The sequence below is a fragment of the Phyllostomus hastatus genome, unplaced genomic scaffold (genome assembly GCF_019186645.2).
Source record: "Phyllostomus hastatus isolate PE091 unplaced genomic scaffold, TTU_PhHast_1.1 phas_scaffold_755, whole genome shotgun sequence".
NCBI lineage: Eukaryota > Metazoa > Chordata > Mammalia > Chiroptera > Phyllostomidae > Phyllostomus > Phyllostomus hastatus.
Window position 1 is genome coordinate 613,972 of NW_025334039.1, and position 21,463 is coordinate 635,434.

A 21,463-nucleotide genomic window follows, 5' to 3' on the forward strand; every position below is an offset into this window, starting at 1 on the left:
TTTAAAAGTATCATGTCCCTCCTTAGTCTGTCTCCTGTGCATGTACTCCCAGTTCCTGTGAACACACCACTCTGGACACGTTCTCCAGAGCCTTCACCCTTCCGACCGATTGTGTTGGGACACAGGCCAGCTGGGCCATCCATCTGGAAATGTGGTGTGGGAACTCTACTCTTACCTGCCCGTGCTGGAATGGCATTTGTATTAATGCACCTGGAACTACATTAGCTATTTATTAACTCTACCACATGGAGCAGACTCCAAGAGTCTCTTGTGAAGATACTTTCCACTGGTCCATAACATTTAGCTTTTCTAGTTCCCCTTGCAGCTAGAAGTAGCCCAGTGACCCAGTTCTGGCCACTGAGATGTAAGTGGAATTCTCTAGGGCAGCTCCTGGGGCAGGTTCTGCTCTGTTGACAAGAGAGGCGGCTGCAGCTGGTGCCTACACCTGGTGCCTACACCGGTGCTTCCTGCTACTGACGACAAGCCCCAGGACGAAACCAATGGGCTAAAGGTGGGCGGGGCGGGTGGCGGGGCGGGGGGGGGGATATAGAAAGAACTGTCATGAATGATTTTATTCTAGATGGACCCAGACATTTTCACTCAGAGGGAAATCCAGTGGGTCCCTTTCAGTTCTAAGGGGAAGCAATGAGGTAGAAAAGTTAGGAGTGCGGGATCCGGCCACAGCCAAGTCCCAGTTGGGATCCTCACCTGAGCACTCGCCGGGGGTGTGACCGGGAGTGAACGCCCTGGGCCTCACTTCCTCCCCTGTGGGATGGGAATAACTAAAGCACCCAACGTGCAGGGTTGTGTGAGAGGGAATAAAAGAACACACTTTAATGCTGTGTATCCTACTTAGCACAAAGCAAGAACGAAAACAATCACTAGCAACTACAAAGTGCAGACTCCCCGCCCCCAGCCAGCAAACTGTCTTGATGCCTACATTTCAAGGGAACCGCTCTTTTCAAACCTAGCTTGGAAAGTTCCCTCTGTTTCCTAAGCTGCTGAGCAGTCTTTCTTCAAAACCCTGGCTGCCTCTCCCCTGCCATGTGGTAACCACAGTCCGCAAGAGGAACTCTAAAATACACTACAGAAGACAACCCACGATTTTAAAGCTGATGTAACTAACCATAGAGCCTAACTGAAGAGTTTCAGTTAGATGAAGGAGGGTTTTAAAAACCTATCTCGGGAAGAAGACGCACGACTGTGCAAGCAGAGGCTTGAAGTGGCCGGCCAAGGTGCACCTGCATCCTTTGTCCTCCCCCAGCTCATGAGTGTGCAAGATGTCACTGATCTCTCTCTCCCTCTAGGGACTGGCTCATGCGATCACGGCGGGGTGGCGAGTCTACAACCTGCAAGCAGACCGGCAGGCGGGACACCCGGGGAGCAGAGGCGGCGGGGGTCCAAAGGGCGTCTGCGGGCACGCCGCGCTCTCCCGACCAGGCCCTCTTCCGTGAAGGCTCTCAGCTGACTGGCTGCGGCCCCCTCCCGCCACACAGGGCAATGTGCTGCAGTCAGTGTTAGTCTCTTCCACAAAACGAGACATTTTAGAGTAAACGTCTGGCCAGTTATCTGGGTCTCGAGGCCCAGACAAGCTGACACACAAAGTCACCGGCCCCAGGGGTGCGCGCTAACCATCGCAAACAAGTTCCAATGCGACGGGGACACCTCTGTCCAGCCTCACGTCCTCCCGGGCTCGGCCTCCCGTGGTCTGGCTGGCCCCTCTGTCCCTTGTCCCCTCCTCGGGTCGCGCACAGCTATTTGGCTCTTCATGGCACTTTTCAGTGCGTCCTCAACTGCCAAGTGTCCCTTGGAGGTTTCGTTACTTGCCTGGGGGGACACAGTTGGGAAGGGGTGGAGCTGACATTGGAACCCAGACCTTCTGAGGTGGAAATCCAAGTTCGGACCCTATTCAGGCTGCTTACATCCGGAATGAGCCCATCCTATCGGAGGGGCTCGTGGGCAAATTGAAAGACATTTTTAGAGTTACAGACATATTTAATTTAAGGTGGAACAGGAAAAAAATATGAACTAGCTCATCAAAGTAATGATTTCATGGAATTAATTACAGGACAAGGTCAAATATAAAAGGTGAGCCAACAAAAGGAAAACTCTGTGAACATACGAGTGAAGGAGGCACAGGGCGGATACAAGCCCCAAAGGAGGTGCCCGGAGGGCAGAGGCCGGGAGGCGCTGGCCTAGACGGACACCTCCTGGGTGAGCAGGAACGAGTTAACTTGTCCCGAGTCCCCCTGCTCCTCACGGGAGGGGGGAGAGGGGCATGGCCCCAAGCTAATTAGAAGACACTGAGGGTTTTTGTTTTCTTTTTTCCTCCAAAACCAAAAGAGCGGAAATCCGGGACTTTTCTCTTATTTCTTTGAGCTCAGGGAGGGAACAAAACCTATTCATCAGTGCCATCCGCAGGGTCAGTCAGAGGCTCTCAATTCCCAAGTGAGACTCCGTTCTGCCCCACAACCTGAAACCTGACCTGTGAGCGTGGCTGCCACCCAGCAGGGACTGCCGTTCCCTGTGACGCCAAGCCCAACATGGAGGCTACACGGGAGAGTCAGAGCCCCGAGCTGGCACCTCGGCCCCGCCGCTCACACCACGCCCCAGCGGTGGGGATCACAGCAGTGCAAAATCACAATGGCTAGCAATTAGGGACACTCACTAGCTGGCAGGCGCCATGGCAAACGCTTCACGGCCCAGCACGACAACCCGACTGATACACACTATCATTACCCTTTATAAACAGACAGGAGACTGAAGAACAAAGAGGTTAAGTGACTTGCCCCAGGTAACAAAGCCGGTGCAGGCTGAACCAGCACCCAGACCCTAGGGTCGGATTCAAGAGCTCATTCAAGACGCCTTACTATGGGTGCCACATGGCTGGTTGTCACGAAGCCCTTTCTAGACATTGTTCCCTGTGATCCCCAAGACAGAGACTTGGGCTCTGACCTGGCGCCAGCACTTCCAGATGAGTTAACTGGAGCTTTGTGAGGTGAGGGTGCTCCGGGGCAACTCTAAGAGGCGGTAGAGATTCACTCGGACTTGGGGGAGCCCAGGGATGGGGTACCCTCAAGCATCCCTGACGTGGGTGCCCTGGGGCCCCACTTTGAAGACACTGTCCCCCATCATTCTGCCTCGGGCCGGCCGGTCAGACCAGAGGCAAGCAGACTATGAAGCCGTGTGCCAAATTCAGTGTGTTTTTGTAGGGCCCACCAAGCTAAGAATGGTCTTTATATCTTTAAATGGTTGAAAAAAAAAAATCCAAAGAAGACTGTTTCATGATGTGAAGGTTACATGAAATTCAAACGTCAGGGCCCGTAAGTGAGGTTCGACTGGAACACAGTCACGTTCATTCACTGGCACACTTGGCTGCTGCTGTGATGAACGGCGGGGAGGAGTAGCTGCAACAGAGGCCACATGGCTTGTAGGACAGGAAGTATTTACCATTTGACCCTTTACAGAAGAAGTCTGCAGAGACCGGTCTAGTCCACCCACCCCACCAGCCAGTGCAGGAATCCTCTTCACAGCCTCCCTCCCCTCTGGCCTCTGCTCTCACACCTCCAGCAGCGGGGAGCTCACTACCAAACAAGGAAGCCGGTTCCACCTTGGAAAGGCGGCAGGGACAGCTATCGGGGCCGCCGATGAACTCCTGCTGTAACATCACACTCTACCCTCCAGGCCCAGTGGAATCAGTTCTATCATTCCCCCACAATGGCTCTCAGTGTCCTTCTTTCCTCTAGTTCCAACCCTTCCCTGTCCTCACTCGTCCCCGCAGTTGTCTCTCTCCGACCCTCTGGGAAACGGAGTACGGCGGCGCTTCTGCATTACAGATAAGGGCATGGGGATGCGGAGGGAATGTGACAGGAGCAGAGCCGGCGCCGGGACCCAGGCTTCCTGCCTCCCAGGCTGGTGGCCCCTCGATAACGTTGCTTGGGTGTCAAGTTTTTTTTATTAAGTTTATTTATTTTTAGAGAGCAGGGAAGGGTTGGAACTAGAGGAAAGAGAGACACTGAGAGCCACTGTGGGGGAATGATAGAACTGAGGGAGAAAGAGAGGGAGAGAAACATCGATGTTACAGAGAAACACCAGTGGGTTATCTTCTGTCCATGCCCTGACCGGGGACCGAACCCACAACCAAGGCATGTGCCCTGACCAGGAATGGAATTAGAAAGCTTCTGGTTTGCAGGACGATGCCCAACCTACTGAGGTACACCGGCCAGGGCTTGGGTGTCCAGTTTGGTTTCCAGCTCAACCCTCCCAAAATGGTGCCCCAGAGGGCCTGAGGTATTCTCTTTGGAGTGGACACCTGTGGTCTCTTGTCCATGACTCCATCCTGGGCTCTGTAGCTTGCCTTTGGTGGACCCAAGGGCAGCTCTCCCTGAGTTTTCCCCACGTCTCGTCCGCCCCTGGGCTCGGCCTTAGGCTCTGGTCACATCCCGCCACCCCCACCACAGCTACTGGGGGCTGGTCCCCAGGGCTGCCCAAGTTTACAGTCTGCTGGCTTGCAGCTTGCTTTCCCGAGTCAGCTGGGTCTCTGGCCCAGAGAGCCTGGGGTGAGCTGATGGCCAGACATGGAAACTGGATTGGTGAGTTGTCTTCTAACATTTGTCTATAAAATGTGGCCAGTAAGATATGTCCTCATCAGATGACACCGTGAAAGGGTTTTGAAATTCTCGGAAGACAGCTGTGTCAAAACTGCCTGGTACTAATTCTCTGGGATGCTCTCAGCCACAAGCTGCTGCCCCGGGGAAGCGCCCCCGCTCACAGGTGAGGGTGAGTGACCTGGAGACGCGCCAGACCCACGAGTGCGCCACAGCGGGGTAGAACAGTAACTGTGGCTCTCGGAGGGTGGGGCTGCTGTAAAGTTCACCCAAGCACCAGTCTGCCTGGGGCAGCGCGGTGAGGGTGCAAGATAGGAGCAGGGCTCGCAGCCGGAGAAGCCAGGGACTCCGACCCTGATGAGCTGGGAGCCCTTGGGCTGACATACCTCCCCTCAGACTTACTGGTGGTGAAAAGGTAAGAGATGGCCCTATCTTATAGGGTCACTGGGAAGAGTCAGGCCTAGGAGACTAGTATGGCCCCTGGCACGTGACATTGGCTTAGAAACTGTTACTTTCCTTCCCTCCTACTAGGGGCCAGGCCTCACACTAGACACTGAGGGTCCGGATAAATACGGTACAGCCCTCGCCCTCAAGAAGTCCAGTCCTGCTGGGGAGACGCACTCACACGTGACTAACATAATGGGACAGTGCCCTATTCGTGTGACGGGGACAGAAGAGCTACTGTTTCGCACACACTGGCAATGAGCCAGGCACTCTCCAGGAAGTAGCTCGCCTTATTCTCACAACCACCTTGAGGGGCAGATGCTGGCAGAAGCACCATTCCACCGAGAAGGAGGTGGAAGCTCAGAGCCCAAAGGCAGACAGTGAGGGAGCTGGAGGAGCTGGGGTGATCAGGGAGCACAACAGCAATGGCTGGACCTGCAGGGGGTGGGGACAGAGAAGCACTCAGGGAGGAGGTGACAATGCCCGGGGCTTTGAAGGATGTCTACAGGAGCAGGCCGAGCCGCAGCACCGGAACGCTGTGAATGACAGCCCTGGTGAATACCATTAGAACCCACGGAACTGGCTCAGGGAAGCCATTCTGTGGGGCTCCGCTCCCAGCAGGGTGGACCGGCAGGCTTGAGAAGAGATTGTTTTACTCCTGCAGCTTACAGAAGCACAGGCAGCTAACACTAGGTCATCAATAACCACAGACATCAGTGGTACCTCTGCTTCTTCATCTAAAAGAAAAAAATGCGGAATCCTGAGGGCATGAACTCAAAAGGCAGCTATGCTTCATCTACTTGGACTTGGAGAGCCTCTTCTGCTTTGGTTCGGATCTCGGTGCCTCAGTGGCTTTAGAAAGTGCTCAGCTTCCCTGTCATTGCACTGGGGTGCTGGGTGGGCCACACGCTCTAGCTTCCCCTCTCTGGGCCTCAGTCTCCAGCATAAAACGAAGGTGATGGGCTGGAACAGAGGTGTTCAACCGTGCGATTCCTGACCCTGTGGAACTAGTCGGAAACACCAGCCCTAGGGCTCCCCCTCAGACCTGCGGAGTAGGCAACTCCGGGGGTGGCGGGTCTTCACGAGACCTCCGAGGGCTTCTCAGAGGAGAATCCTGGGTTGGAAGAGCCCCGGGGCAAGGACCACTCCAGCGGCAACACTCGGTTCCTGCTCTAGGGTATGATTTAGTAGCATTGTCTCAGGACAGGGCATTTCTTGCCCAGGGCAGGCAACCCTTTGGGGTAAGAAGTAAAGCTTTTTTTTGACCATTTAAGGCCCAGAGTCCAGGTGAGTTGTTCTAGAAGGCCTCTGGAATAGGTGGCTGGCTTGGATAGATTTTTTTATTTTTTCTTGGTCCTCACTTGAGGATATGTTCATTTATTTTTTAGAGAGAGGAGAGGAGAGCAGGGAGAGAAGGAGAGAGGGAGAGGGAAACATCATTCGGTTGCCTCCCGGATGCTCCCCGGCTGGGGATCAAACCCACAGCCTTCTGGTGTACGGGATGCAACCAACTGAGCAAACCTGGCCAGGGCTAGGTTTTTTTGTTTTTTTGTTTTTTGTTTTTAAAGTAGTAGGTCTCAAACTTGGCATGTGATAAAAGCAGGCGTATCTAGTTGTGGAAATGAAGATGAGAGGTGCCTTCTCTTTTCAGCTCCAAAACAATGACTCATTGGGGTGTGTGCTGTGTGTGTGTGGGGGGGCTGTGGAGGGGTGGTGGGGTGGTCCTGAGAAGGCAGGCCCCCCTCCCTGGTCCAGGAACTTCCTGGTGTGTAAATCCTACCGCCACACCCCTTTTGGAGAGATCTGATTACAAAACTTCGGGGGAGCCACTAACCAGCCAAGGTGGCGATTACAACACAGAGAGCTGGTCGACAGGATTAAGTTAGGTCTGGCTTTCAAGACAGTAAGCATGGAAAGAAAGTCTCGTCGATATAAAAGATCGAATTTTCCCAGTCCGGACTTCAGGCTCAAACCCACCAAAAAGGCGAAGGGCGAATTTCACGGGACGGCCTGCGGTTTCCTCATGCAAGGAGGCGCAGCCAGGCTATTCCGGGATCAGGGACAGCAGTTTGGGCCCTGGCCCGCGGTCCTCCCGCGGTGCGCGCGGGAGTGAGGACCCTGAGTCCCGGCCATTTCCAGGGACTCCCGAGCCTTACCTGTGGCGTCTCAGTAACCATAACAATAAACATTCCCTCTCTTTTATATAGCATTGGCAACGTGCCAGGCACGGTTCTAAATACATTTATTAACGAGTTGAATCTTCACAATCCACCCCACGGAGGTCGGGGCCATTATTATCCCCTAATTACAGGCGAGGAAACCCAGGCACGGAGAGGTACACGTCACAGAACCGGTAAGCCTCCTGTCAACAGGGCGCCAGCGAGTCAGCCGACCTGGGCTCTGAGTAAGCCGGCGTCTGGGGCCAAGTGCTCAGCTGTTCCCTCGGCTGAGGGACGAGGGAGGCATGACCGGGTGGTTTCTGAGATCCCGTCCGGCCCAGACCGCCGGCGACCCTGCGCGCCGAGCTGATGCTGGGGGGTGAGGGCTGCCGGGGAAGGCACGTCCTCAGACCTCGGTCGCTCAGGCTGGCCGCCTCGTCCAGCGGGTTCCCAGCGTCTCGCCCGGGCGCGGGGGAGGCGGGGCTGCCAAGCGCGGCCCTCCACCCAACAAGTCGCCGCCTAGACGCTAAGCCCTAGGCTCCGATCCTGGGAGAACAGACTTCTGGCCCTTCTCAGGTAACCATGTCTGGACAGCCCAGCGACTCAGCAGAGAGAGGGCAAGAAGCCAGGCGGCACGACTCGGATTGAGGAGAGGACGACGAAAACAGTCGAGCAACCTGGTGACTGCACCACCACGTAGTCCCTTTAACCCTCTAAACTTTCTCCCAGCATTCGCGACCCTCGGCAGCCTCACACTGGCTGAAAAACAGGTGTACCCGCCCCCTCTCTTTATCTACTGGCTGCCGTAGGCATCCATCACAGGCCGAGGTCTTCGTAATGGATCACTGGCTTTGTCAATCAAGATGGGCGGGAAACTGGGCGGGGCTAGACACTGGAGAGACGCGCCAGCCTCGTTCCCCCTCCCCTCCTTCCCTTAGATGCGCGGCTGGAGACCTCCGGCGCCCGGAGGGGTTTAAGGCTGGACGCGGAGCCCTGCGGCATGGCTGGGCGAGGTTATGGGGACTCACCTATGCGCTGTCCCACTGGAGAGCTGAAAGGGTTCCCCAGGAGAAAGTCCATCGCTGCGGCTGCCACTGCCACCAACCCGTGGTATCAGCTGACAGCAACCGCCAGCAGCGCCGACCCGTCACGTGACGTGTCGGAAGGTCCGCGAGGAGGTGCCGGTGGGGGCGGAGCTGAGGGAGTCTGGAACTTGACCACAGGCCCCGCCCCTGACGTGGTTGCTAACTCACCCTCGGAGGACGTCACGCACTACCTAGAGCGGTAGGGAGCCTAGGGGCGAGGGCCTCTTTAAGCCACGCCCTCGAGGATTTTTTTTAACTTAGGGGCGTGGCCTGGCGATCTTGTAACACACCTGGAAAACTGGGTTTCAGGCCAGAGGAGTTGGGTAAGGTTACAGAGCAAGAAGAGTACAGCTCTCGCTTTTAAATGTCTTAGCCCTTGGGACCTCACTGTGAGTACACACCCACCCCTGGGGTAGACACCCTCTCTGGCCTGTTGTCGCCCTGCCTTGATAGGACTCTTCCTATAGGAGGTCGAGGTCTCCCAGCTGCAACCTGAGTCCTGGTGGCAGCCCAGATTCAAGTATCTCAAATAGGAGCCAGGTGCCAGGAGATTGAGCTCCCTGGACAGGAGGCCAGCCTGATGAGTTGCAGTTTGGGACGGGTTAGAGCTCAGGGTAGCAGAAAGCACACAGAGGTCGCGAGCGGTGTCAGGAATTGACTGTGTGTTTCAAACAGCTTCCCATTTTCTCTGGAATTAGATCAAGGGCTCTCAACTTTTTTTTTTTAGGTCTCTGGCTCCTTTGGGAATTTGAAGCCACAGCCTTTCCGAAAAGGCAGAGAGATACAGCGTAACTTGAGGGAGTTTCTGGGGTCCCTGAAGTATGGCTGTTGACCCCTAGTTAAGACTTTTTAAAGGCCTTTGAGAGCTTTCCCCAGAGTTGTAATTCTATCTTCGTCAACCTTTCTCTCTGCGTCTATATTAGATATCTGATCTGTTGGTTATGTTTTTTCTTTCTCCTTTTTTTCTCCTAAAGCCTCCAAAGGATACAATAACAACTGCTTTGGTAGTTTGGGGCTTTAGCATTTATTGATCATGTTGTTTGTGACCCTTAAATTTCAAAGGCTAGTAGTAAATAGACTGCACAAACTTATGATGATGGAAAATAACCTAATTATAACTTAATCACTTCCGTGTGTTAACCTGTTTCACAGACGTCAACCTGTTTAAGGGCTGACAGCTTTATGGTCCAGTATAAAAATTTTATGGAAGTCATGTACTTCTGTGCTTTGGAAGTGTCTTAATAATGCACGTGAGACTTGTTAATAAATGTCCTTCCCACTAGTCCAGATGCTCCTTGAGGGAGGGGCTGGGATCCTATGTCTAGTTTGTTCCCCACTGCTGTCCAGCACAGTAACCAACGTGAAAATTTAAATCATTTTCAATAATGCCATTTGGACTATAAGGGAAGGATGTATATTTAAAATGAACTTCATGTCAGATACCATCCATGTTTTTCTTCATTTAAGAATACTGCTTGGGCCCTGGCTGGCATAGCTCAGTGGATTGAGCACGGGCTGCGAACTAAAGCATCGCAGGTTCGATTCCCAGTCAGGGTACATGCCTGGGTTGCAGGCCATGACCCCCAGCAACCGCACATTGATGTTTCTCTCTCTCTGTCTCCCTCCCTTCCCTAAGAAAAAAAATAAATAAAACCTTAAAAAAAGAGAGGACTTTTAACAGCAAAAAAGATCCTCCATAAAAGATCATAAAGAAATTTAAAAAAAAAAAAGAATACTGCTTGATTGTATGGAGTATATTTAGCATGAACTTCCTTGGATTCTTCCATTAGTTGGTATGGGGTGATTTGTCAGAAGCTCTTGCCTTCCTGCATCACTGTGGTTTAATGTGATTGTGGGAAGAATATCTTGGCTTTACTGCCAAGAATAATCAGCCATAAGGTGTACCTTGCACAGGAAAAAAGCAGAAAGAACTCATCCCCCCAACCCCTAAACAGGAAATGGAATCATATCTAACTACGTAAACAGAACACTACATAGCTTTTCTTTTAATAATGATTTTATTTATTTTTTAGAGAGAGGGGGGAGGGAGGGAGGCAGAAAAACATCGATCGGTTGCCTCTTGCATGTGCCCCAAATGGGGACTGGGCTGCAACCAGGCCTGTGCCCTGACCGGGAATCGAACTGGTGACCCTTTGCCTTGCTGGATGATGCCCAACCTACTGAGCTACACTAGTCAGGACTACAAAGCTTTTCAGTTAGATATGGATATGTGTGAATTTTGCCAACACAATAGACAGGAACATAAATGGCAAATATTAAAAGTCTTTTAATTTTTTAAGTGTTTTAGCAATGTTAATATCAAATGCCTTTCTGAAGGTAAAAATGTTTAGGTCCCTTAAGACTGACATACTGCGTAAATGTAATGTAATCTATTACATCCTTTAAGTACTGTTAGGCAAAAATTAAGATACTTTGCCTCTGAAGTTTAAAGATAATAGCATGACAAGTGAAGCCTGTGTCATAAAACCCAGCCAGAAAAGGACATTGAACAATGAAAAGTTCTCAGTTTTCCTACAATCACATTTGCTCAATACTATAGATAATATTGTAGGATTCTGATGAGTTACACACATAATTTAACTTTGAAAGTGGCTTTGGGGTTGTCCATCCCAGTGTGCTTACTCTGGCTTTGCAATTTACTAGCTGTATAACCTTAGGAAAAGTAATTTTTTGCATCTGTCTCCTCATTTGTAAACGGGAATAACACTCATAAGGCTTTGGGGAGGATTGAGATAAAATATGCAAATCACTCTCTGTAACAGTCATTCAGCAATATGATGGTTTCTGTCTTGCTGCCTCTCCATAAGAAATTACGCCTTTCAATTATAATATTTCACTACTTATGCTATTAACAACTTGTGTTTGCATTAAAATTTTTACACTTTGAAAGGTCAAATCCCCATACATTAACTGTTCCCAGTATTATTAAACATTCATGTCAGCGTGGCTGGCTGTTGGCTTTGAGACAGGGAAGTGACATTAACACTATGTTACAGATAGGACTTTGGATACCTATAAAAATTAAGTGACTTAACCAACATCACCACGTCAGAACAGTACTGAAACAGCATAAAATAGTGTTTAAGCACATGAGGCAGATGTGAACCTTACACAAGACTGGTATTTTCTTGAGTTAGGAGAACACAGTAATGTTCATGCAATTTTATTTGCTAATGAACACAGCTACACTTATCAGAGTCACTCGGTTTGTAATTTGCAAAAGAGAGAACATGAGAGACTCCACAATGTCAAAGTTAATAGAAACAGAGCAAGATGTATGTTACGAAAATGGCTAAGATCAGAAAGCTGACCTCTATTCCAGATGGATTTTTTTTAAAGAAAACTATGGTAGCATACAGTGTGGGAAACAGCATCTTTAGAGCATCTTTGGTTGGCAGCAGGGAAAAGATAGCTGAGACTAGACTATAAATATGAAAAATGTGATTTTTTAATAATATAAGTACAAAACTTTATTTCTTTATACAATTGTAATGGAATTTGGATCAAACCGCTAGGCTTTATTTAAAAAAAAATAAAACAATGATATAAAAACTGCAAGAAGGTCTGAATCCAAAGTTTTTCCTCTAATAGTACCAAATACCACAAGATACAGATTATTATACAAATGTGTACAAATTTTAAATACAAATACCATAGGATTGGACTTGAAAGGAAAACAAAGAAAAAGCAGGCCCTCGGCAGGACCTCCTGAACGACAACGGTAGGACTGACTTCCGTCGGTGCTGACCCTGCCTTCCAGGCCCCGCCCGAGACCCTGTGTCCAACAGGGAGCTCCCATGGGTGCAGATGAGACACGGCACAGGTTCTCACACATGAAATGAAAACAAGACTCTGTTCTTGATTTTGGTTCCCAAACATTCCTGTTTCTTTCTGTTTCCCCAATTAAATCTCGAAACTGCTCAACTCAAATCTGAGTTGAGAAACGCAGTCAGCAGCCAGAACACCTTTAAGAAACAAAGCCCATGGCCGCACGGGAGGGAGAAAGGAGGGAGGTACATGGGAGCGGCCGCCTGTCCTCAAGCCCCTACTCGGACGCCGCAGGGCGCCATCTACCTGGGGAAGCAAGCACAGCCACCTCCAAGCTGGTGCCTGGCAGGGAATCTCACAAGGTTAATACCAGCACTTCTGAAGGGCTCAACTGTCTTCTTTGGAACTAGGAAGCAAAAGTCTGGTTCTTTGGAAATAAGGGCATCTGGGAATGGAAACATTCCTTTTTATTTTACTTTCTTGACATTATTCAATTATAAAGAATTAGTATCCTGACATAATGATTCCTTTCCGAGGCACAACACCTTGAAATGCAGATGATCTGGAGTTGTCAGAGGAGGTCAGGGGAGGAAGGGAGGAAACACTAACATCTGTATCTTCCACATGCTGTTGCTGGTGGAGGCTTTGTTATTAAATTATATGTACAGAAATTTACAGGATAAATTAAAATCCAAGAGATTTTAAAGAGTTAAATACACATAATTAAAACGCACATTCACACGCGCACATAAATAAACCTACATGAGAATCAACTACTTTTTTTGCAATTCACTTATGTGTGGAATGCAGAACACGGTGTATCTGCCCACCAGGGGAGCCAATATGCACCCGACAATCCCGCTGGGCGAAGTTCATCTTCCACAGCCACCAAGCAACTAAGCAGAACCTGTGAGGACTTGGTGGCTAAGCGAACGCTGCCGAGGGAAGATACCAGCTCTTCATTCTGTAGGCCAAAGACTCGGGACCAGCTCACGACAGCGCCTCGGCCCCTACTGAGGCTGCCAATGATCGCAACACATCCTGAGACATGGACGCCTGTACAGCGGGGAGTGGAAGGAACCCGACTAGGTTCACCTAAGCCACTGCAGTAACTCTAAGATGGGAATGATTTTATCATCTCCCACCTAAGACGCTTCAAGCTGAAAGCTTTTGCACTTTCAGTCAACTGGCATCTTCCCATAATCTTAACTATTACATCTCAGACTGTGAGACAGGTAAGGCAAATGGTCGGTGATGGGTCTGGAGGTACAACTGAGCTTGGAAAGAAAATCACATTTGAGCTGTCCATATAGAGATGCACTTGGCACCCAGAACAAGCCCCCAGCCCCCAAGTTACATTGATTTTTAAGGCAGATTTACCCACCACAGGAGAAAAAAGAATCCTAAGCCCACATTCATGCCAAGGCTTCCTCTTGGCTAAACCTTTGCCATTTCATAAGATTATTAAAAACAAAGTAGTTACAGTTCTATGTATATATTGTACATTATATATATATATGTATATGTATATAAAAATTTAAAACCCACACCCAGCAGCCAGCGAAGAGCTCTGGAACAGTCCCATGTACACACACCAGCAATGGGGTAGGACAAGGTTCCTGTCCCAGGATTCTCTGCTGTCACAGTCCAGGCATGATGTAAGCGATGTTGTCTAGTGTGTTTGACTGCAAAACAAGGGGAAACGGTTCAGTGGAAGAGTCCTAAACCTCAGCTCCCTGACACATGCTGCTCTGCTCGGGAGAGGTCAGGAGGAAAAACCAGAGTGTGAGAACGCGGGGAGAATGAAGACAGCGTCCTGTTGTCTGCTATGCTAGCCTTTCCGCTCGCTTCCCCCCTGATCCCAGTAAAAAAGAGGCAGAAGGCTCTGGTACTTTCTTTACACGCAGAAGAACAAACAGGAAACACAGGCGCTGTGGTACCTCAAGGGCCAGAGCACCTCGCTCCACCAGACTGATTCGGGGAGGGCTCGCTCTCCAGCTCCCCTGGAAGCGCGGCGTGCACCCAGCAGTGCAGCGTCACGTCCTGGGCCAAACCACGGACGGGGCCTGGGTGCTGGATGCCAGGGAGCCTTACGAGCTCGTGCCTGACAAGCTCTTTACGACAGGGTCTCTCTGGCTCCCGAGGGCTCTGGCCCCCAAGTCCAAGGAAAACAGGGAAAACTCACCAAGACCTGTTTGGGACAGCCGTTCAGTTCAGGTAGCTGTGTGGTCAGACACGCCAGGGGGCCAAGCGCACAGATAATGGAATCCAGAAGCACGGACAGACTGCCGGACACGGCCACCATACCCTGGAAGGGAGAGCATTAGAGGGAGTCGGTTGTAGCCGGAATCACGCGCCCGACGCTCCCTCCGTGCGGTGGCTGCCTGCCTCACATTCTGAGTCTGAGAAGCTCTGGGGAACTTGCAGCAGAAATGGAAGGTATTTGCTTTGATAACTCTGTAAGTTGTTTAAAAAGAAAACTTCTACATCAGTCCCAGGTTTCTTTCCTACATTTCTTACCCATCTTACCCTCCTCACGACCTTGGGTTAGCCGTGAATAGGAGAACACCACCTCTACTTAGGAATAGTCAACAACTGCCTACTCTGGAGAGCCGCAGGGAAGATTTGTGGAGGTCAGGTGTGCAAAAGTATTTTTCTTACGAAGGTCTCAAATATAGTGCAAATGCAACAACTATGAGAATGCTACAGCCCCACATGTTAACATGTAACATAAACATGCACATACTTCTCCATACATGTGGCGAGAAGTGACATCATGCACTGATGACATTACTTTTCTGGGTTGATCTGTTCATTCTTAAAAAGAAGAAAATGTGGTTCCTTTCAAATTTTAACATCTTATACAATTCACAGTCTGTATGTCTGTGATTCAAAGAGGTAAGAAACAAGACTGCTTGTGCAGATGCCGCCGCCCAGCTCTCGTGCACTCACTCCGCTTCACCGAGAAGCGCTGTGAGCCTCCGTCACCTGGGGAGGCCGCAGAGCAGAGTCCTGCAGAGACTGAGCCCGGGTCAGGGCTGCTGGGGCGGGCTACTCACCCTGCTGTGCCTGCAGACTAGACTGCTCACGGCACCTGTAGCCCAGGTGGGATGAAGTGAGACTATAGATAGGAAGTACTTGTGCCTGGAACATGGTACATGCTCAAAAGTATCAGTAATTATTACTATTAACCAACACCTTCATCCCCAGAATGGCACTTCTGGCTGCCTGCTAGGTCTCCCATTTTGGATATTTCTCAATCTTGGCATGCTGTAATGAGAACTACCCCTCCTTTCTACTGAAGTCACCGCCACTCCTACCCCCACCTCGTCTCAAGGCCTTGCTCTCACCCCACCCCCGCCCGGTGTAGTCTCCTTCCTCCCACTGCCGGGGTGGCACTATGGGGAGGGGCTGAGAGCAGGGACCTTGAGCCACAAATTCAGGCCTCCATTTCAGCCCCTAGAGGCTGAACTTCAGATCTAGTTCATTAAACCTCTCTAAGTCTCTGCTGCTGCTTTTTGCTTCTGTAAAATAGGAGGATCAAAGACTCTGCTTCACAAGGCTGCAGTGTGAATTAAATGAAAGGATCCATATGAGGCACTCTGAAGCAAAGCTGGCGGAGTAACCACTCAAAGAAGACGAGCTATTAGTAATATTACTCCATTCCTTTTGCCTTACAGTTCATCACAGCCAGTATTTTATGCCTGACTCTCCTGACGGACAATAAGCAACTGGAGGGCAGGAACCACGTCCTATGCCTTTTCATGGCCTCCCAGTAACTACTGGTGTTTCACACATAGTAAGTTCTCAAAAAACACACACTGGATTAATTCAAATCTTTGTTGTATCCAGACAAGACTATGGTTACAACTTCTCCCCAACTCTGCTCTCTCTTCACTCAGTCTGCACAGAAGCTATTCGCAGAGAAAACCAAATGAGAGCTCTGACCACATCCCTGCCCATCGACACCCCTGCAGTCTCTGAGCCGCAAAGTGCAGACACCCGCGACGCCTGGGAAGACCCTCTGTAGTTTGGGCTGCAGCCTTGCTATTCAGCCTTCCTGCACCTTCCGCCCTGGATGGCCCGGCTGTTCATCATTTTAGCAGTAAAACCCGTTTTCAAATAAAACCTTATGTGGACCCCAACACATAAAAGAGCTACAAGATCTGGTTATAGGGGGAGTGCGGTCATTCCTGGACCTCCTTTGACCAGTTTTGCAGAAGACCCCAAGGCTGAGCAACAGATGTACATGGTTCCCGGGTTTGCAAGGCCCCTCGCTAACACCTCCATGGGACAAACTCCTGCTCATCTGCCCGTCCGGCCCCGGGCGGAAAAGTGCCTCCCAGCACATAGCCTCTCCGACCCCCTAACTCGCTCTGCCCCCATCACTGCTCTGCCCCAGCTGGCGCAGAACACTGGAGTGGGGATAGGTTGGGGTGAGGCAGGCTGGGCGCTGTCACCAATCACTGTGTCGCATCTCATTAGGTTCAGGTATTCGATTTTTAAGTGAGCAAACTGTAAAATCGGTGTTCCACAAGTGCAATATATAATTGCAGATGGCATAGAGGTGAACATGAATTATTCTGAAAGGCATCCATTTTGATGTACATTAGGAAAAAACCAGAATATCACACTCATGATATTTAGGATATCATTGTGAAAGCATGGACAGATTTATTTTCATAAACATATAAAGTAAATAATAGTGTAAGTGGTACACGAAAATTGCAAAATTGTGAGGATACAAGCACGCTAAAGTCTTGGAAAAAGCGGAGCGGAGGGGAAAGGGGGAATGACTGCTAATGCGTGTGGGGTTTCCTTTGGGGAAAATGAAGATGTTCTGGAATTAGTAGGAATGGGTCCACAGTTCTGTGAATATACTGAAACCCACTAAATCCTACATTTAAAATAACTGAATTTTATGGTACGTGAATTACACCTCAGTAAGACTTGTATAAACAAAGAAGACTAGAGATCCTGCAAAACTCCCTGTTTTGGTCACCTTGTATGTGGGACTCAGAGCAACTGCTCAAAGAAGCTTCCTTGACCTTGGCGCCTGGGGATCTATTCTCCCTTTGTAACCAGACCCTGCATTCCCTGAGGACAGCAAACAACAAGGAAGCTATTCAGAGTTTCTACTGCCTCCAGGTTCTGGAATAATGCCTTGTACTCAATAAATACTTGCTAAACTAAATGGAACTATGATGAATAATCTGGAATATGAATGTGCATAAAACAAGTCATTTAAAATTCTAACTTTTTAGCACACGTAAGAATGTATAAATATGAAAAATGACTAAGGATTTCAGAATATTTTATTTTGGAAATACCTGTATCCATTTACATCAGCCTACATGAAAGTACTCTAGTTGTTTTGACGTATCTAGAAAACACTATTGTTATAACTGCTCAATTTTGAAACTAGCCAAAGAACTTAGATACAGCTTCATCTCTGGTGGCCACTGGCATTTCATTTGTTGACTAATAATTCAACTTCCATATAGAAGCAAATGAATGGTTTTATATTCCTACACTGACTTTCAGCTTAAAATGGCTTTGGTAGTTTCGACTGATTTCTTTGCTGAAATGTCCTATTAGAACCCAGTGGAAAACTGCAATACCACGCTGCGGAGTTAGCCAAGGGGGCAATACAATTACAAATGGAGTATGGTAATAGAAATGGAACATGACGGCTTGGCAGGTTAAGTGACTTTGAGGCTTAAAAGGACAAAGATCACCCCAGGGCACACTGCACTGTGTAGAGCAGAGTTCAAGTGCAGAGCAGAGTAATCAAGAGCTTAAGAACCTCAATTTCCCTATTTGCTACCGATTTGCAAAAAAATAGAGGAACTCTTAATCCTCTATACATTCTAATTTGCTCAAAATCTTGCTGGAAATGGGCAGAAAACCCTAAAATGTCTTAGAAGTACAAGTGATCAAAACGTCCATGGGGTTTGTACTTGGTTTTTCCACTGTATTAAAAAAAATAAGTTTAGCCCTGGCTGGTGTAGCTCAGTGGATTGAGCACGGGCTGCGAACCAAAGTGTCGCAGGTTTGATTCCCAGTCAGGGTACATGTCTGGGTTGCAGGCCATGACCCCCAGCAACCGCACATTGATATTTCTCCCTCTCTCTCTTCCTCCCTCCCTTCCCTCTCTAAAAAATAAATAAATAAAAAATCTAAAAAAAAAGTGTTTAAAAAATATCTTGGAAAAAATAAACAAAGCATAATTTAAAAAAAATAAGTTTATAGGGTTATATGTCAACTGTATCTTAATAAAGCTGGGGAAAATATTACAGGGTATTGTAATTTCTTTTTGTGCTGTTGTTTCAATAGGATGGTATTAGTGTAAACTTTGATTTCAACTCTCTAGGAGTTTCTATTACTATGTGTCTTCCTTATCACCGCATCTGGAACACCTGGCACAACCCAGCACAGAGGAGCTGCCGAATACACGCGTGTGGAGAGAGTGAATGGACCCACATTCTACCAGACGCCGGAGTCAGGCTGCGGACAGCAGTGCTCACCTCTGTCTCCTGCAGGCGGTGTCCGATGAGGCTGAGGGACTCGCCCAGCAGCTGTAGATGAGCAGCAACGTCAATGGGCTCTGTCTCGGGGGCTTTGGCTGGCGAGGCTGGTAATAGCATGGTGGTGGGTGGGGACTTCTTTTGGGGTGACAGTACGCCTGTAGAGGAAGCTGAGAACAGAGATCAACTTGCTATGGCCTTGAACACCAGGAAAATATCCTTCCTGATTTTTTCTGTTTATGAGCCATACCAAGCATTAGCAAAACTACAGACTATGGGACAAATCTAGCCCATGACCTGTTTTTGTACAACCTGTGAGGTAAGAATAAATTTACATTTTTAAATCATTGCAGAAAAAACAAAGAATATGTGGCAGAATAAGCACATGGGCCTGCAAAGCCTGAAATATTTACTCTCTGGCCATTTAATGAAAACAACAACAACAACAACAACAAAACCACAAAAAACACACGAAAAACAAAAACAAAAACAAAACAAAACCCCCCCAAAAACAAAAACCACACACACACACACACACACACACACACACACACAACACTTCACCCAAAGACATGTTTACTGATTTTAGAGAGAGGGGAGGGATGGAGAGAGACAGAGGGAGAGAAACATCACTTGGTTGCCTCTCATAGGTGCCTTGACGGGGGACCTGGCCTGCAACCCAGGCATGTGCCCTGGTGGGGGATTGAACCAGTAATCTTTCGGTTTATGGGATGACATTCCAACCAACTGAGCCATACCAGCCAGGGTCTCTAACGAAAAAGTTTGCTGTCTTCTGATTTACATTTTTAAATGCCTTGTTCAACCTATAATGTTCAGTAGTAATACCTGGGTATCAAGATCTGCTGCTAATATAGGCTGCTCTCTCAATTTCTCAGTTAGGAAGCAAAACTTACAGTGCTCCAGGGGAAGGAAAAGCAGGAGAGAGGGAAGGCCACTACCTTTTACTTTCATGGAACCTTCCGAGCTGGATGCTTTTCTTTTCACAGTTGTAGCTTCTGCTTTATTCTGTTTGTGTTGCAGATACTGAGCTTTTTGCTTCCAAATCTGCAATCAGATCAGAGCAAAATAAAACAAATTAAAAAGGAAAAACAAGTGAAAGGGAAAGCGTCATGGAGGTCTAGAATGAAGAAAAGAAAGGGAACAGTACTGGGGGCGGAGAGAGGGCTGATGCCGCCTTTCGGGCCGAGGGTCGCCGAGCAGGCCTCGGACGGGGGCTGCAGTCAGACCTCAGCAGGGGCTGCACGCATTCCTCGGTGCTAATGTCAGAGCTCAGCAGTGACTGTTGGATCTCTCTAAGGCTGAAATGTAACATCCTGGGATAAACGTCTGCCTCAGAATAATGTCCATGTGGTCTGAATATTTTTTCTGACCTCCTGGCTGGCGGTACCAATAGCAGGATAGCATCGACATGAAAAACAGAAACTAAGGATAAACTGCCTGGGTGAAAAATATTTCAGTTGCTTCACCCAGATGAGCTATACCCTGAAGCAAGATGGTAATTCTAATTCCTATGCCACCTTCGTCGTACCATCCGACTGGAAGGTGACTAGGGTTCAGACAGCACTGCTGACCGTGGCCTTGTCAGCCTCTTCACCGCAGGGCACATGAGTTGGTAGTGGTTGAGGAGGACGATGGCCTAGAACCTGGTCACCTAGTAAACACAGTCCCGTGTTTTCACTATTTGCAGTGACTATTTAGTGAATGGCTGTCCTCACTTCTAAGACCATGGCTGACTTGCAGGTGTTTGCAGTAAAGGGACTTTTTCTTTTATCATTTCAATCACTACCCACATTAGGTCATCTTTTGGCTGTTGCAAAATAAATTAGAAGAGGTTAGAAAAGAGAGCCTTCCTTCAGCTGATCCTCAGCTACAGTAAACTGGCACCAACTTGTGCTAATGCCCTCTACGAAACCATTTTCCATTGATTTGTCATTTCCCCCCACTATTTCAGTACTCTGGCTGGGTGGGCTATAGGAGGATTGCATTTCGGAAGGCATAAAGCAATAAAAACATGTGTTCATAAGAAAGTGTACTTACCAGTTTGTCCTTTTCTGGCAATTGCTTCCACACCTCAGCCAGTTTCTTACTAAGTTCCCCAAAATCTGGCATAAAAGAGTAAAAAACTCAGTAAAATAAAGGTTTAACTATTAAAACAAACAAACAAACAAACAAACAATAAAACAGAAGATTGATGAGAGCGAACACTGGAAAAAGGTTTTGGAAACCAGGCTGCAACAACGCAAGATTCTTCCAGAAAACCAGACCGAACCCCACCAGTTTTCTGGGTTCTCTCCCACAGGGAAGGGTCGTTTTGGTGGTCGTGCGGGAAGCTCAAGTCCTTACGCATCTGCTCTCTAGGAATTTATTCGTTAAGTATCTTTCTGGGGTATTTTAATTTGATGCCACAACCCAGGGCTGATCAACTTAGGTTAGAGAAAATATGTGGTGCAGAACTTGATAGAAGACAGTAGACTTCTGCTGAATCTCTGAGAGCTCCGTGCCGAAGATCTCCATGGAGCGGCCGAGCAGCGGTCCCCAGGTGTGAGTGCTGCCCTCCCGCCTGCGCGACAGGGTCAGCCTCATGCGGCACGTTGTTTTTTCACCCCCAACTCCCAGTGTCATTTATTTTCCCCGGAATCTAGGTACAATTAACTGTAGCAAGACAGTGCTTACTATGATGTAAGCCTCATTTTAAGTTCTTTAACTATCTCAGCATTTGTAAACGTGAATCCACATTTCAGTAAAAACGGAAACTAAAACTTCACATAACAAACTAACTCAATATTGATGTTAACTACGGAATGTTTTATATGAGGCACGTGGACTCATAC

At 48.7% G+C, this 21,463-nt stretch overlaps 2 protein-coding genes across 6 annotated transcripts in view; both read right to left on the minus strand.

Annotated features, from left to right (window-relative positions):
* The window catches only part of TOM1 (target of myb1 membrane trafficking protein), a 38,692-nt gene extending 30,301 nt beyond the window's left edge, over nucleotides 1-8,391 (minus strand). For both annotated transcript variants that reach the window (XM_045826569.1, XM_045826568.1), the window contains exon 1: nucleotides 8,239-8,391. In XM_045826569.1, the coding sequence (XP_045682525.1) occupies nucleotides 8,239-8,290 (52 nt within the window). In that variant the 5' untranslated portion in view covers nucleotides 8,291-8,391. The remainder of the gene's footprint in view (nucleotides 1-8,238) is intronic.
* Nucleotides 8,392-11,558: 3,167 nt separating this feature from the next.
* Nucleotides 11,559-21,463, minus strand: part of HMGXB4 (HMG-box containing 4) — a 35,409-nt gene continuing 25,504 nt past the window's right edge. For 3 of the 4 annotated variants that reach the window (XM_045826639.1, XM_045826640.1, XM_045826638.1), the window contains 5 exons: nucleotides 20,670-20,734; nucleotides 19,571-19,676; nucleotides 18,612-18,781; nucleotides 14,270-14,392; nucleotides 11,559-13,769 (listed from right to left, as the gene is read on the minus strand). In XM_045826639.1, the coding sequence (XP_045682595.1) occupies nucleotides 13,725-13,769; nucleotides 14,270-14,392; nucleotides 18,612-18,781; nucleotides 19,571-19,676; nucleotides 20,670-20,734 (509 nt within the window). In that variant the 3' untranslated portion in view covers nucleotides 11,559-13,724. The remainder of the gene's footprint in view (nucleotides 13,770-14,269; nucleotides 14,393-18,611; nucleotides 18,782-19,570; nucleotides 19,677-20,669; nucleotides 20,735-21,463) is intronic. The other variant, XM_045826637.1, reaches the window with a different exon arrangement.